This window comes from Varroa jacobsoni, unplaced genomic scaffold (genome assembly GCF_002532875.2).
Source record: "Varroa jacobsoni isolate VJ856 unplaced genomic scaffold, vjacob_1.0 scaffold_1050, whole genome shotgun sequence".
NCBI classification, from domain to species: domain Eukaryota; kingdom Metazoa; phylum Arthropoda; class Arachnida; order Mesostigmata; family Varroidae; genus Varroa; species Varroa jacobsoni.
In genome coordinates, this window is record NW_019213952.1 from 152,441 (window position 1) to 169,047 (window position 16,607).

Sequence of the window (16,607 nt, forward strand, 5' to 3'; positions counted from 1 at the left end):
CTATATATATATATATTCAGCTTTCTCATGAATCTGTCCGTAGTGGTATCCGTTGTCGACAGCACACCAGTTATGATATCCATTATTGTATAACCTAAGTACATACATTCAGCGTTATATACTCTACTCGATGCTTGAACACTCTCTGGCAAAGCTACCGAACAGCAGCTTTTCTAATTACACAACCATACTTAGAAGGAAATGAGACAACTAATTGACCAGATCTCTTCATACCGCCGTAAATCTCGATTAGCCAAAGAAGATGCTTTCCCTTCCTGGCTTTGTACTTCAGACTTATTGTCATTCTTAAGCAAACACACAGAACTTTCTGTTGCAGGCAGAACAAAAACACAAAAAATAACTCGAATGGCGAAATCATTCAGAAATCCGTTTGTTCAACATGATGTTTGTTTGTACTCTCTGATAGGCCCGCTTGTCGGCGCTGATTGTAACGTACCGCTAGCAGACGTTGTCGGCAACCCCTCCTCTTCGATAGCGAGCTGCCCCTGCGGTATGTTAATTTTCTCGGCCTTGTTATCCATCTTCGTATTCGGTGGACTGACCCTAGGCGCTACAATTGGGTTAGTTCTTCTTCCAAGCTTCATTAATGTTACGGGTTTCGCTTTCAGGGCTGGCTTAGGACTCAGTGGTGGCGCGGGTGTCCGCTGGTCAGGTTCCGAAAACATTTTCTTGAGCTTCTGAACCGATGGGGACGACGTAGTCGTAGAAGCAAGAGACAACACTGGCGACACGCTACCAATCGAGCTACGTCGTGACGAGCTCTGCTGTGCGATGACGAAAGGATCTCCGGGTGCGGCATTAAGAACGCCCTGCTGAGGTGAACTGGACGGCGTAGACGGAGTCGAGCTGCCCGAACTCAACGAACGTTCGTAATTGCGTGGAGTCGGCCTATAGTAATTAATTTTTTGCAAATCATATAAGGTACATAAATTATAATTCATCAATGTTGTTTTATTAATATTATGTTGAAATATATCAACATAAAGAGAACAATCTGAGGGAGTAACATTCTTATACGAAAAGATTCAATATAAAAAAAAGTCTTGTCATCGAGGTAAACACTAAGCACCGCGCATTGCGCCTCGAGCAATAAGCTTTTAATGCCAGTATATATATATATACATATATATATATATATATATAAAACACCAAACCTTATTTACTAAAAGCTAACCTTGGAGATCCTTTGCGAATTGTGCACTGGTTGGACATGGCGAAGCGTTCAGCAGTGCTAAGATTCTGCGATCGGGAGTCCATTGTAAGCAAGTTACTATTTGCCGACGGGTTATCTTTGACGTCGGGCGCACCGTGTACTCCCGTTGACGTGGGGTCTATTGAGGAAGGCTGCGGTGATGGTGAATCATCTTCTTCGCCTCCGGAGGATCCTCCAGATGCAGAAGTCGGTGGAAGATCCTGCACCAGGTCAGGGGCGTCATTTTTGATCGCCCTCACCGCCGCCACCTGTACAGTTGGTTCAACAATAGCTGCAGCAATTGCTATTGGTTCAAATCTTTCGACCGCTACCCGTGCGGGGTAGATTCCTCGAACACCGCTTGTTGAGGACTCATGGGAACGCAAGCCGACAATACTGTTCTGTGAAAAGCTGTTTGTCTGCATACGCGGCTTGTGATGCTGCTCCTCAAGAAGACTGCCGCCAACAGCTGATTCGTTGCTTGCACTGAGATCGGTAGCGGTATGGGTCGCCACACCGCCATTTTCAGCTGATGCCAGACTGTTTATTGCTTGATGCAATGCTTCAGATAGGTCACGAGCAAGTTCGGCGCTTGACTCAAACGACTCTGCGTGAATAGCTCGCCGTTGAGGTAAATTGACGGGTGACTGCTGCCGACCAAACTGCAGTGGACTTTGACGACGAAGGCGCGAGATGGCCCCTGAAGTTCAATAAATGAAAATAGAAAACGAGAGAGAGAATCATGTGACGGAAGCAATTAGTCTCGCGAATCTGGAACGTGAAGAACATGGTACAATAGAACAACGGGCGACTTTCTAAAAATGTGTAACAAACGTTTAAATCGACGTAAACGGACCGCCTCGTCCCAACACATCATATATATATATACATATATATATATATATATGTGGCTGTATTCTAAAGTTTATTAGAAAAACCTCCTCATTGAACTATAAGTGAGCATGATGACGCTTACTAAGAAAATATCATGAAATCATGTAATCAATGTCGTGAAAATAATCGAGATATTAAGGAGTGTGTATTGTCAATTTAGATTGTTCCTCCGATTTACAGATACGCATTTCACGTATAAATAAACAAGAAGCAAATGCAGTGCTCACGTAAAAATGAACGGACCTATGCACTGCAATACGTTGGTCGTATATCAATACCCCCTATATGTATGTACCTGTGTGATGGGGTGAACTGTCTTCGGCAGACGATGATGCAGACGAAACGGCGCTCGTGTTGAGGATCGTACTAGTAGGTGAAACGAATTCCGGCTGAGGGGCGTTGTCAACGCTAAGACTGGTACGGAGGGGCAGCTTCCGCTTCAACGAGGTCATGTGCAGCGTCGGAGCAGAACAATCTAACACTTTATTGCCAACTAGCCCGTCGTTGTCGTCGTGCACATACAATGATGCGGAGGCATAGCCACACAGACAACCATAGAGAATCGAAGATACATCCACGGCCCGACATACAATACGCAACAGAATTTAGTTAGTAGAACAAACCACTATCTATCTTCTATTGTACATACATATATATATACCTATAGTTTAACGTTAAGTGCCGTACTGCCCATCGTGGCCAGTTACGATCATTCCATTATGTTAAGTCAGCCAATGAACCATTCGGAGCAACGACAGTGTCATCGTTGATGCTATCATGCCGACCTGCAAATTTTGCAGCGTCGTATGCGTACCGATACACATACAAAAATCCTTTTAGGAATTGCCCTCAGCTCTTGTTACATATTGGAAACGCGTGTTCGCTTACACGAGTGCAACTGTTTATTACTAAGGAGAACGCTTCGGTTTGTTCGTTTGTGTAGTAATACCTATACCTTTCATCACTTTGGAATATACTTAGCGTATTCTATGAAGGGGCACGGATCGAGCCCACTGACAAACAAACAATAATGTCCCCAACGGATTTCCTTACGCTATACAGTGTTGACCATGTAAAAAAGGATACGCTGACGGCGGACGCGATGCGAAATAAAAATTAGCGTGTTCTTTGTCTATAGAACAACGAACATATCAATGCATCGCTGAGAAAAACAACCCAGCTGTGCTACTGCTGAGTATTACGACGTTGACGACGACCATAAAAAGTGCCTGACAGTAGATAACGCAACAGCGAATAGGGCACGAGCGTAAAAGCGAGCTAACTACTATTATGACTGGCTACGCGAGTGATGACAATGCGGGTCGCAGCAAAAGGGTAAACGATACAAATGTGAAGAGGCGTTGGTTGTCGCTAAGGGAAATGTGGGCATTGCCGTACATCAGCTCTTCTGACATGAGTCAGTCAGTCAGTCCAACTGATGCTAGTGAGCTGGCAGAAAACAATCATGCTTTTGTATCTAACCTGAATTACATAGGTTTTGACTTTAGTTCCTGTCTGAAGACTACTTTCAGTAGCAGATAATCATTTTGCTATCCAGTGCTTCGCCATTCAATGAATAAGATGGCTATATAACCGGTGACCATTGTAGTCACTACGTGAGTAATTGGTTTCAAATGTTTAGCATAAAATAGTGCCGCTTAAAGGACAACGTAAAGGACGACGACAACCTAGAGAAATCGTGCTCGATGTCTTTCTAATACATTGATACAAACTGTGAACAGTTAGGCGGACACGCGTTTATCATGGGGTTGTATGCTGACCGCCCGTTATCTCTTGTCACTGGTCTCGCGCTGCGGTCAATGGCAAATCGAAGCAGTAAAGAAATAAAGAATAGGAGAAAATCAAAAAAAAAAAGTCTCGTATTTTTATTTTAGTTTATGCTCCAAATTTTGTCGGGCTACTGTGATTAGAGTGTGGTTTAGCAGACCGTATAGGCAAGCAAGTATATACAAAACGTGCATGAACGTATCACTTGTTTTTGGTAAGTATCGATAAAAATACATTTCGTCAGGCTGAAAATCAATATAGATGTAATTCCTCTTAGTCGGGCTAAGCTGATCATATTAACCATTTTGGATTTTTAGTGCAACTTACAAGCTGACGATAAGTCTTCTAAAAGTATTGTCTTTTATATCCAGTTTGTGTTACATATTTATATTGTTTGCTACTGTTTACAAGATCCATCTAATTAGACGCGGGATTGTTGAGGCCAATATGTAGAGGTTTTAGGTCTAGAGACAAGGGTACAGCTGGGCCTAACGACAGTTGCGGAAATGTTTGCCCAGCCAGATTGTGTACGGTAAAATCATTTGTTCCTGGCGAGCAAAAGATTCGACTTTATTACAATTTTCCTCTTGCTACTTATTCGGTTTTTTTTTTCTACAAACGTTCTGAATCAACACAGTGGCTTTTGGCATCTGCATCTATGGCTCTTTTTACTCCTCGTACAATGGACACCATCCCATAGCTTTCGATGTTGGGTAGATAGGCGTCCACACGTGTCTGCAACACGTGTTGTCCTAGACCTCCAACCTAACACAATGGTTTCCTTCAGCACCAGGCGACGCTGCTGAATTCGGTCGTTGCAAAAAAATTGTATCTAATTGTTTTTCGCTTTTATGTTCTAGTTGTTTTCGTTGTTGATGATTTTCATGAACATTCTCCAATGTCGTACCGATCTCTGTAGGACTGAGGGACCTTCGACGAGCCTGCCACGGGGCTTCGACCGAAGTGGAAGCGGTGGTAGCCATGGAGGTTGGAGATCCAATAGCCGTGATAAGAAGACCGTTTGATGGTATTATTGACGATTTTACGGTGCCTGATCTGCCAGTGCTGCCAATTTCCGACCAACCTGCTCCGATGCCGTTCGTGCTGCTTGGATTAACATTATTGGCTGTCTGCGAGGATAACGCTACCTGTGGGTCGCTTGTCTGAGAGTCGACCGCTGGACGGTGTTGCCCCTGGCGATTAAGGTTGTCCTTGATGACCGAAGCCGACGCCAAGCTGTCAGAGAAAGCAGAAGAAGCTCGGTCCTCTCCACCAGATGCCGATGCTTCACGCTGATCGTCTCTGTCCATCGCGTGCACAAGCGTAAATTTACATTTGGTTAATCAGGTAATTATTTTGTATTTTCGAATAAAAATAGCTGATATAATCTTTGAAAGGGCAAACATTTCGAATCGATTCAAACTTATCTATATATATATATATATATATATATATATATAACCAACATCAGGTGAAGTTATAATAGATTTGCCTAGTAGATGAGGCTTTTCCTACGATATTAAAGTTTTTTTCATATTCCGATATGACGAATTTCATATGCCTTTGAAATGATTGTCTTCTGTGGCTTTTAACGCAGAGTATTTGTATGAATACTGCTGATGCGAGCTTATTGATAACTCTTTCAGGACTTATGAGTACCTAATATTAAGCATGATGTACTTGTCAGGCACGAGCCCTTGCCTGCCCCGAAGAGAACCTCTCCACCAATCGGCTGATAATTGCTGAGTCAGTCGGAGCACCTCGCCTCGTCGAAACGACAATTCGCGTTCATGACGGGCCTGAAAGTCGTACTGAGCTATTGCTTCGAGGGAATCCTCCTCTGGAATGACACAGATGACAAGAATGTGGCTTTCGATGAGTGTTTTCAATTTTTATGACAGGTAAGTTCAATATATTGGCTCTAAGTTGAAAGCGAAAGAAGTGTGTTACAATGATCAGCTTGGAAACTTTATAACACCAGAAAAAAAAACAAAAAAGAAACCGTTATTATTCAAGGGCAGTGCGTCGCGCAACAGCTTCCAGTACAGAAATATTTACTGCAGGTAGCATTATTCATGCAACTACTATCAAATGTCAACCCAAAACGGTGCTTACTTCCGAAAAGATTTAGTGAGATCTCCGCTTCGTCGTTGACTAGATCACCTAAAAACAGTTTATGGCGAATGATGTTAGAATTACATGCTACACTAACTGAGCCTGTTAACAGGCCCCTGACACACGTCCCACATGCCCAAGACAAATTACCTAAAATGACTAATTAATTACCTATTTCAATGAGTAGTAACGTTTAGTAGTACGATAAGGATTCGGAATACGCTTGTTGGCCCCCTAGATTACTGAGATCTGCTGAAACCGCACAGCGACGACATGCACGTTCGACAAGTTGATCCGGCTCAATCTTACTTATCAAGCTACTTAAAATGTTTGCCTTACGAGGGATTTCTTTGTTTCGATCAACTGCAGAAGGTACATATAGATGCGTCTATAGTACCGGGGCAGAATTTCGAACGAAACAAAAAGGAAGAGATATGTGTTTCAGTACCATCGCTAGCATTGTTGCTATTGCTTCCGCTAGCCCCGTCTGCACTGGCACTTCGACGATGCGCTGCTACTTGGTCGCCTCGCGTTGAGGCGCAAGATTCGTCGAGAAGTTCCTCATCGGTGAGCAGTGTAGATATATTGTGAGCGGACACATCTGAAGGCGAGGCGTCAAACGAGTCCAGCTCTTCCGGCGGTCCCTCGACACCTTCAGCAGGGGTGATATATTTTTCGTAAATTACCGCGCCCGACTCCACAACGGACGTTGGGAAGATTTCGTCCTGGCGTAACGTCGCACACGGACACATCAATGAAGTATATAAACCGTTAGAAGCATCGCTAATAACAATATGGTTTAGACCTTCACATTCTTTGTTATATGTATAAATCGGTTTTAACTTGTTCACTTTTTTAGGTGATTATGACAGAACTGAAAACTTATACAACTTATTCACAAAATGCTTATTCTAGAAAAACTAACTGCTTTAATTAAAAAATATGAATTAAAAATTATATCCATTCATATATATAGCTGGGTATAATTTTTATAATATATATATATATATATACAGGAAATTGAAAGCTGCAAGCGATAAACACCTGATGTACTATCAGACCCTTGACGAGTTCGTTGACGAGTGGTTGAACCTGAACAGGGTTTTTGTCCTCGGGTATTGGTAATAACGTTGGGCCGAAACATATCGCCAGATTCCACGGGCACATCATATTTTCGTCGGATAGCTCCGATAGGCTACAATTTAGTTTATAATTGCACGCCATTAAATTTCAATATACTATAGGATATAGTATTTTCTACTATACTCTCCAAGATTGCGGCAGCTTCAAAAAGCTGTGCCAGCTGAATCAACAAATACTAATAAAAAACAAATACTAAATTAAAAAAACTAGATAAATAGATAGATTCGCAATAAGGTAGTTGTTATCCTGACTGTGATTGTTTGTTGATCAACGCCGAGTACACAACACGCCTACAAACTTACTGATTAAGAAAGGCAAATAGATATCGCAAAACGGCAAAGTGAGGTCGAGGCAGGTTCCGCACGACGTCCTTTGCACGAGACACAAATTCCGCTTCCTTCTTCGAGCTCAGCTCTGCAATCAGATCAAGATCGTAATTGGGCCGTCAAATAACGTTCTAATTAATCAGGATCAACCTCCAACAGGAACAACAAGTATGATTATATACGAAAGCGTCTACACAATTAGTATGTTCTACTAATTAATTGTCGAATAAATAAACACCTACCGTGCGGGGTGTTCAATCAGAGAAAACGATAAATGTAAATGATATCAAACTAAATTAAGAAATGTATCTTTTTCTTGGAGGCTGGCTAGACGCTCTCCATAAGGCCCATGTCGCTATTTTCACAGTTACCTCTTATCGACAAAAACTGGCTACTCACGGCTTATTTCCATGAGCTGATCAAAGTAGAAGATGGGAAATAGCGGCTCGCGGAGTTCCCGCAAGTAGAGCTTGAGTACCCCAGCGACAGAGTTGATATCCGAAGAATCGGACACGTCTGCCAAAGGGTCCTCGCCCCGTTCGAATGCTTCTCGGAAGTTGTTGATCTCGACCTGTGATCCCGATACTCGAAATACCCCTTGGTGATGTAATCCAAAGAGGTTAATTACCCGAATGCATGAACGGACGATCAATGGCACTTCTTGACCCGTGGCCTCTGCGTACTCCTCGAGACTTCCACCGAATAGCTTCGGTTGACCGGTTACGGCCTGGCGACCGATTCGCTTACGGCGTGGCCTCTTCGGTGGTGCAGAAGATACAGTATTTCGACCACGCTCAAGTCCCGATGCGTTGTTCCGTGTCAACGCCGCTTCCATCGAGTCAAACCTGGCTTGTAGTCGCGTGATGACTGAACACTGCATCGAGTATTCTCGAAATTTCTCCAAATAGAAGTCTTCAGTCTCGTGCTTGTCCGCCCTTAGCTTAATGGCAGCTGTCTCGGGCGGCTTCGGAATAAGGCTGGCACCATTAAGTGGGGAACCCGACTTAAAGTCAAGTGAATGCCCACCGACAGATGACGGTACAGCCGAGTTGAGGATCGATACTTGTGGTAGATCCGACTCCGAATCGAAATGAGGCGATACATCGTAGTCGCGTGACTCAATCATATCCATTAATGTTTTCTCGGCTGTCTCTAGAGTCTTCCAGACTTCTTCATTTTCGATTTTCAGATCACCTAAGCGTTTTTGTAGCAGCTTAAATCGTTGATCCATATCTTCGAAGATGGCGTCCTCTACCTGTACAGTCACTTTTTCAACTGAGTTAGCGGCACCCGCAGCGCCATTAAGGTTAGACGCGGAAGAGGCAACGTCGCCTTTATGGGCTTGAAATGAAAACTTGTTCGGTGCCATAAAAGCAGCATTGTTACTTTCAAGGAATTTTTGTTTATCGGCTCGTGAATCGAGACATTCGAGGCATTTTTTCATGGCGTCTTGACTTCCTTTGAGCGACTTTTGGAGAGAATCGAGCGTTGAATTATACATGAGCAAACTTCTCGATAGACTCGTATGGAAACCAAAATCGACTGCATCAATGAGGTCGGAAAGATCGTCAACAAAGTACTTTTGTACACCGGCATTTGCCGCTACGACGCATAGGACGTAGTCGTTGCGGGCCTTGAGTGCCTTGATTCGCGCTTCCTCAGCCTTGTCCCATCGCTTTTGACGTTCCTTGCTTAGCAGCCGGTACCTTGTTGTTGGAGACGAATTGGAATTTTGCTATTTAAACTGTGTGAAAAGCTCACATTTTGTAAATACATAGTTGCAAAACACTAATAAAAGTGAATTTTCTAGACATGAATAATAATAAACCAATCATAATTTAGGCTTACCTGCGTGATTTCGCTATCTTCTCCTTGGGTAAGCCCTGCTCTACTTTGGAGAGATTACCCTCAACGACCGCTAGTTTTGCGTGGGCCTGTTGCTCCATAGCGCGATACGTATGATACGTCTTCATCGTCTGTAGGATACCAAATGCGTTATGTACTGCTGCATTTTAGCGCAGAACACACTCAACGTACATTAGCAAGCTAAACGAACATGTTTTTTCTTAGAATATATAAGGAAGTTATGTTTTTTTTTCGCTCCGCGACAATTAAAAACATAGACCATTCATCTAAAGTGCTCCAACGGGGTTCACTAATAATTAGAGACTCTCTCAGTACACAGTTTCCAGATAGGGACCTTTTCAGTTCACTTTGCGTAGAAATTTTGTTTTCTAAGCAAAATATGTAAACGATGTAATGTAGAACGGGATAATTTTAAGCTGCTATAAGTAATTACCTTGCTATGCACGCATGGCCGAAACTCACCCTTCTCTACAGATCACAGTCTACATACGCAGTGGCACTACGATATACAAATATGAGAGTACTCTTTCTCGATTATCGCAACGAAACTAAAATAGTCATCTGATTTTCGAGACGTTTTAAGGGTCGGGGCAAATCCTTCACGACGGCGTACCGCATGTGTGTACGTGTATCTAGTCGACGCGGCTAATTGACGCCACCTCAGATCGATCCTGAACCGCATTTATCGGAAAATGACAACTATAATACTGCGCAGCGTATGCAATCGATTTCATTGTTGTCTTATTTCTAACCAAGGCCGACAAGAGAACAATACGCTTCGAATTGTGATGGCATTTCTAGAACCTGAAATGCGTACGGATCTGATCAAGACGCTGATGATAATAATGATACAGACGGCCGACAGCTCTTTCTGTCCTCATCTGCGATCCACTTTAACTAGTTTCGTTATTAGCAAATGCGCAAAATGGAATCCTAAATCTTAAAATTCTGAGCCAGGCCGATCTGTTCGGAGTCATTTTCGCTTAGCAGTCTAAGGGTCCGCGTAGAGGCAGCAGTGGCTGACTATGCGTACGGTTCGTCACTGCTTTGTCGGCTGCCTCCCAGCTCGTCGTCGTAGCTCAACGCTACGGCCCGGCAAATCCGTGGGCGGCAGCATCGCGCAAGCCAGACATCCAGCGAGCCGATACACTCTGAAGACCATGGAAGACTGGCGACTGTTTTCGCTTTTACTTAACCAGTCAGTCAGAAAACGTAACGACGCCAACAACAGGAGCAAGGGTTACAATGAACTAGCACCATCCTAGGCCGCTTCTGTATAAGCTGGCGTGTAGCATTAGCTGCCGCGGCTAAAATGTCCAGGACGACAGGATCAGTGAAGCACCGATTCTCTGTGATGTCTTCTTCTGTGAGTCTCTGCCAGCACGTTAATGGACGAAAACGTCGAAGTGGTTGTATTCATACCATTCAAATGTATAGTACCTTTTTTCGCCATAGGAAAGATTAGATATCCCGTTTGTAAGTACATTTAGGCAGCAGCCAGTTGACTAAATCGATATCTTTGTCTGTTATCGGAAGTAGCTGCGATATACGTAATGTAAGCGCGGACGTACAAACGTCAGTACTACAAGAAAGCAATCACAACGCATGAACAGAAATTGGTATGCGAAACGCCATCATCATCGGCGTAATGCACATACTGACTGAAGACAATTGTTGAGTTCACGCCGAAGTTGACTATATGGCCGTCGTTGGGCGTATTTCGGTTTAACTACACATAACTAGCAAACACACATTTAATCCATGGATGGCCGCCCATGTATATTTGCTATACGTTTGAACAGCTCAATTCACCTGTACTGCCATCGACGTACTTCAACGTATCCACCAAGTGTCGTTTTCAGTGAGAAGTAGGGCGGAAAAGGAAGAGAACAACCAGGAAGCCACAGTGGATGTCGATGCATTACCACGCTATATATGTATATACGCTACTTCTAACCTCTTGCTATTACTGAAATAGAGTCAAACGGGTGCATACGTATGATGTCTAACAACCTCAGAGTATATTTTATCTACTTATAATCCTTATAAGGGGGCTAACCACCATAATGGAAAGTTGCGCATGATCGAGGTAACTTTTGCGTCCTGTTACAGTTAGTCCTGTAGACTTCAAGAGAGTGGTGCCTACTAGCGTCTTTGTAAATTGCATTTTAAAATAAACGTTATAATTCCATATATCCCACGAAACAATTGTGACATGTGTCTTAATTCCGACGCTTTGGTAACGAATTCACAAGGGACTTGTCGCAATACTATAAAACGACATCACACAATGGACATTTCTCTCAATTAGCAAGAGATTTGTAGATTTGGAATCGAATGGTATAGCGATGGAACATCTACTTCCTGGCATGAGTTGACTTTGATTCACCACAAAAACAGACACGATTTTATATATATGTATGACATCACTCAGCTACCCAGAAGGTTGGCCCAGACGGCAGCCCAGCATTCCGAATCGGATACAACAGTCAACATTGCAATCGTAGAATAGTTTAATGCCCAAAACAAAAAAAATCTGCTTTTCAATAAGCGGAGAGCAGTTTACGCGTCATAGAAAAAGACAGGCGGGAAGACGATGTTAATAGCAATGCGGAAGCGCTGACTCACCGGCGGAGCCTGACGTCATCGCTATAGCCAGCGAGCTACTAGAAACAGTTAGTCAAAAATCATCAAATCATTTAGAATCTATTACAGATAGTTGGATACGTCACTCCGCTTCAAGGGCCTGAGGCTGCCACGCTCTTTTTATTATGATACCAATTGCTAAACAAACAAATTGCGTTAATCCAATATACATCTTCGACATAACGGAGGGGCTACAGCGCATTATTGTATGTTTATAAAGCCATATTTGTGAAAGGAAGAGGTATGTGCAGGTCAAGGCCTGAGAACTAGATCTACATAGACCAGGGTCTCCGCCTCATTATACTGGTATAATAAATAATCAGGTCAACGTATTTTCAGTCCATCAAAACAACGAATGCCCACTAGGAGCATGAAATAAAACGTATCATTGTTCTCTTAGGTTTAATTACGCCTACATATCTCACGCGTTAGAACAGAAACATACCTACAAAGAGACGTATCTGAAAAGTCTTTTATTACCAGACTGCATAGGAACCTTGTTATTTACGGTGGGCTGCAAAATAGGACTGATTAGTGCAGTACGCAACGGTTCTAGCGTTCTACGTTTACTAATAAGCCACTCGGAGGTCCATCTATAACAGCTTATATACAAGCTTTACTTGCTGATACGGCTAATATCGTGATTATTATTATTAACACTACATTAATGTTTTTGTCATCCTTCCTTTCGACGTAGGACAGAATACGGTCCAACCATAATCCAATGCTACTTTTACTATTATCCACCGTATTATATTCCTGTGACCTAGCACTATGCAAAGCCTCTCTTTCGTATCTCATAACCGTTATTTCGGTTCCGAGTTCAAACAGAGGATGCAAACAAGCAGTTCACTTGAGCGACAGCTGAAGACTGAACTGATGACGACAATGGCAACTGCCCGTGTCATAATAGCGGCCTCGTTGACAATGGAAGACGTTACACATCGCTAAGCTGCCAAGGCGTCGGTGCACACGATGATGATGCTGATGATCCGTTCTTGCTAGGCCAATTTGAGCGAGGAGGAAAAGCTCCTTCATGTGAGTGAAGTACAATGATCTCGCCGGCATCCACGACGTGATCGTCGTATCACGTCGGATTTTCGCGCTTCCTTAAATTCCATTAGTCATTTCTCCTTCTGTCCATACCTAACTGTAGATGATGCGTGTGATCTTTGCTTGTTTGTTCGTTTTTTTTTCGAGTCGACTTTGTTGTTCATTTCCCTTGCCCAATCAGTGACAAAAGCCGATACAATATAGCACTGGCTAGCTTAGTGAACGATAGCGGCGCTTCGTCTACATGGCGATCATCCAGAATACTGAAGTGTTCCTTTTCTTCGATGATGACTCTACAGACTGCTTAGCTACATGCGGCAAAGGGAAAGGTTACGTCCCGCAGCGTCTACGTGACGGTTGTTACAATACTAACAGTTGGGCTACTGTAATTAAGTAAAGTATACTAAATACGTTACTATATTCGGCCATTATAGCTATAATTTTAAATATTCAGACCTGTCTATATCATGCCTAGTGTGACGTTATAGAATTCGGGGCTGATGGACTCGCAAATCTAATAGCGCTACCTCTGGGCTGACGCTAAAGAATCTTATCCATATTTCAAGACACTTCAAGGGTTTAATAATAGGCATTGATCGATATTCGCATGTCCTTTGTAAGGTTGCGGTCGTTCTAAACTGAGATTTTCATTTTTGGCCCAGGAGTTGACTAATGACTGCCAATACAATTCCTGAAATGTCCGATTCCCACACGGAGTTAGCCAATATATAATAGGCAATGTTTAAAAAATAGGAAAAATCCAGCATTCACCAAGGAAATACGTGTAGTAAAATGAGAACCGTTTAATAAAGACTACTAAAGGACTACACGATCTGGTATTTTTAGATGAATGCCAACTGTCATTTGTTAGATAAATCGTCCTATGGACAGCCGTCGTGAAAGCTATTGGTATAAATACGAGCGTACCACTTGTAGTTAGTTATACACTTGATTGTTTATACATTCACGTATGTGTTTCCATCGAGAAAGGACGGCTGGTCATATCCTTGGCTTCATGTGCAGATGGATGTTGTGCTCAAATGAGCCTGACAACTGAATAATTGCGTGTCGGCGACGACTGTTACGCGGTGCGAGTTCCAGCCAATAACAATGCAATACGGTTCCGTTCGTTAAAATACATAGACAATGTATGCCCTCATTCAGTGTAAGTGAATGAACCGAGCGGCATTATCCGTCTTTCTGAATAATCATTTCAATATATATCTGTTGAACATTGAAGAGGTGCTTTTAAACATTTACTGCGCTCGAATTGTGTGTATGAAGCATATTTGCATACAATGTAGTCGAGTCGAAAATACGATTGCGTCAGACGCTCGAAGGGTGCCCTAAGCATCTCTGAACTGACCACCTATTGCAACGAATTACCCGATCTATGACTATTGCTCCGAGTGCTTATAGTATATAGATAGCATTGAACGAATACACAATCTGTGTAAAGAAATGACTACAATTTTACGGATAGACTTGTAAGCACACTTCATACCGTGTGAAGTTCGTGGAGAATCTTTAAGAGTTCCTCATGCTCGTCGCAGCCGATATTCCTACATTTTCGGTAGACCCTACCGAGATCTTCTGCGACATGCTGAAGCTTCGACATCAACTGCTGTTGGTAGATCTCGGCCACCTGTACGACAAACATCGCTACCAAAATGAGTTACGCTGTAATTCGTACGCGTGATGCTTTTTTTTCTTTCTTTTAATACGTTAATGTTTCCATTTAACTTATGTTGGCTTTTGTTGTTAGCTTGCGACAACAGTTGCTTTATTTGAGTTGGCCCTAGTGGCCCCCGCTTTCGTAGATTAATCCAAACAGATTCAACGGCTTAATTAACTGGATGAAGCTTTGTTTGCGGCTAGTTTGTCGTTTTTAGCTCCTTGAACGTTTCAACTTCACAGCGAATCGCTGAAACTCCTGGCTCGAAAGCCTACATCATTTCATCATGATTTTTAATGCGCACAGTCGGTCGTTTCGACAAAGCTACAAGTTAGATAAGGTTACTACATGAATTGTCCACAGACATCCTAAATCCTTACGCAACGTTGACGCTCAATTGAACTCATTAGGCCATTGTTATTGAAACTTAACACGACCACAACAGCATCGATCGCTATAATGGCGTATGTCATCTAATCTATATTGGAAGGTGTCCTCTAGCATTTTTCCTATAACAGCTATCGGACAGTTTTTCCCTGCATGTTTCCAGTAGAAAATGAACCGCGCACTTGATTCATGTTGAAACTGGCTCAATATTTAGGTTTTCGCTAACAATACAAATCGCCGTATCACAATAACGCTACCAGTGATACCAATGCAAGTCTGAGTTGAAATAAACAATCATTATCGTAGAGGTCGTTTTCCTATCTAGTGCGTTCTCGTAGGCCTCCATGCATGTTCGAGGCCTCTAGATACAATCGTTATTACCTTGGCGTGATCGGTACTTTGCTTTCGTGTAGTGCTTACAAGCTGTTGCCAACACTGATACGCTGAGAATAAGTGCCACTGCTCACGTCTGAAATTGCAAATGACAAAAAAAAAACCATCGCCATTACGAACAGTTAAAGCAGTAACAGAATTATGAGTAGAAACAAAATTGAACAGGGGACGCATTCAAAGGACAAGCGAGCTGGAGTGGTCTCAGTTCAACAACGACGGTCATAACAACATGCGAAAAAAAAACAAACAAAACGGACCACTACGTGGTCCAGCGTGACTTGACACGCCCCTCTTGATTCTTCAGTAGCGTAAGCCTGAAAATGGTTGTCGATATATGTACGTTTGCTAGTGATTATGATTGACGGTGACAGGCGATGGATACATAGACTTTATTATCCGCGCGTTTTCCATACAGAGGCATAAGCGGCCTCTAGTGGCAGTAACAGGAATAGCAAGCCAGAGAGAAACAGTTCCAGAATGCGGAATTGAAGGCAAGTGTAGCAAATAATATATAGAAAACTGTAGAAAAAATATTTACGATTCCACCGCTGTTAACCTAATTGTTTATAGAGACCTGTATCTCAGACGACTGCACAGCATATTGAATGTCTCTGGCAGATCTAGTGGAAACACGAACGCATAACATAACCCACACACTTTTACAGCTTGTTATCGCAAGGTACTTAATAAACAGACATGCAGCGCTCGAATGAAGAAATCTGCCAAAAAGTCTGAGGCCTAGCTTGCAAGGCCAACATCAGTAGCAGCAAAAAAAAAGGCGGGCATCAAATACACTTTGAGCACTAGTACTAATAGTTATCAACGGCTCCCAGACAGTTATGCTACCCACTGTATTGCAGAGTTAGCCATTAAATTTCACAAAGCGCGCCATATAGTAACTGTTAAAAATGTCCATGTTCAACCAAATCGAAAATTCAGTTCGATAACTGGTAATGGGTCTGCTTGTCTGATAAGTTTACCACGTGGTAACCATTTATGTTAGAAAAACATTGATATTGTAACAATGAAAACATTAAATAACACAGTGTATGAAGGCATAGACTTTTCGAACAAATTTTTGCAATAAGTGGCGTAGCAGAAAATCATT

At 42.6% G+C, this 16,607-nt stretch overlaps 1 protein-coding gene across 1 annotated transcript in view; it reads right to left on the minus strand.

Annotated features, from left to right (window-relative positions):
* Nucleotides 1-6: 6 nt before the first annotated feature.
* Nucleotides 7-16,607, minus strand: part of LOC111266083 (uncharacterized) — a 30,328-nt gene continuing 13,727 nt past the window's right edge. Inside the window, exons 3-15 of the mRNA XM_022843241.2 lie at nucleotides 15,488-15,575; nucleotides 14,549-14,689; nucleotides 9,328-9,455; nucleotides 7,879-9,185; nucleotides 7,456-7,567; nucleotides 7,055-7,205; nucleotides 6,459-6,735; nucleotides 6,011-6,058; nucleotides 5,555-5,735; nucleotides 4,803-5,197; nucleotides 2,403-2,600; nucleotides 1,196-1,913; nucleotides 7-909 (exon numbers count right to left, since the gene is read on the minus strand). Coding sequence (XP_022698976.2) covers nucleotides 396-909; nucleotides 1,196-1,913; nucleotides 2,403-2,600; nucleotides 4,803-5,197; nucleotides 5,555-5,735; nucleotides 6,011-6,058; nucleotides 6,459-6,735; nucleotides 7,055-7,205; nucleotides 7,456-7,567; nucleotides 7,879-9,185; nucleotides 9,328-9,455; nucleotides 14,549-14,689; nucleotides 15,488-15,575 — 4,258 coding nt within the window. The 3' untranslated portion in view covers nucleotides 7-395. The remainder of the gene's footprint in view (nucleotides 910-1,195; nucleotides 1,914-2,402; nucleotides 2,601-4,802; nucleotides 5,198-5,554; nucleotides 5,736-6,010; nucleotides 6,059-6,458; nucleotides 6,736-7,054; nucleotides 7,206-7,455; nucleotides 7,568-7,878; nucleotides 9,186-9,327; nucleotides 9,456-14,548; nucleotides 14,690-15,487; nucleotides 15,576-16,607) is intronic.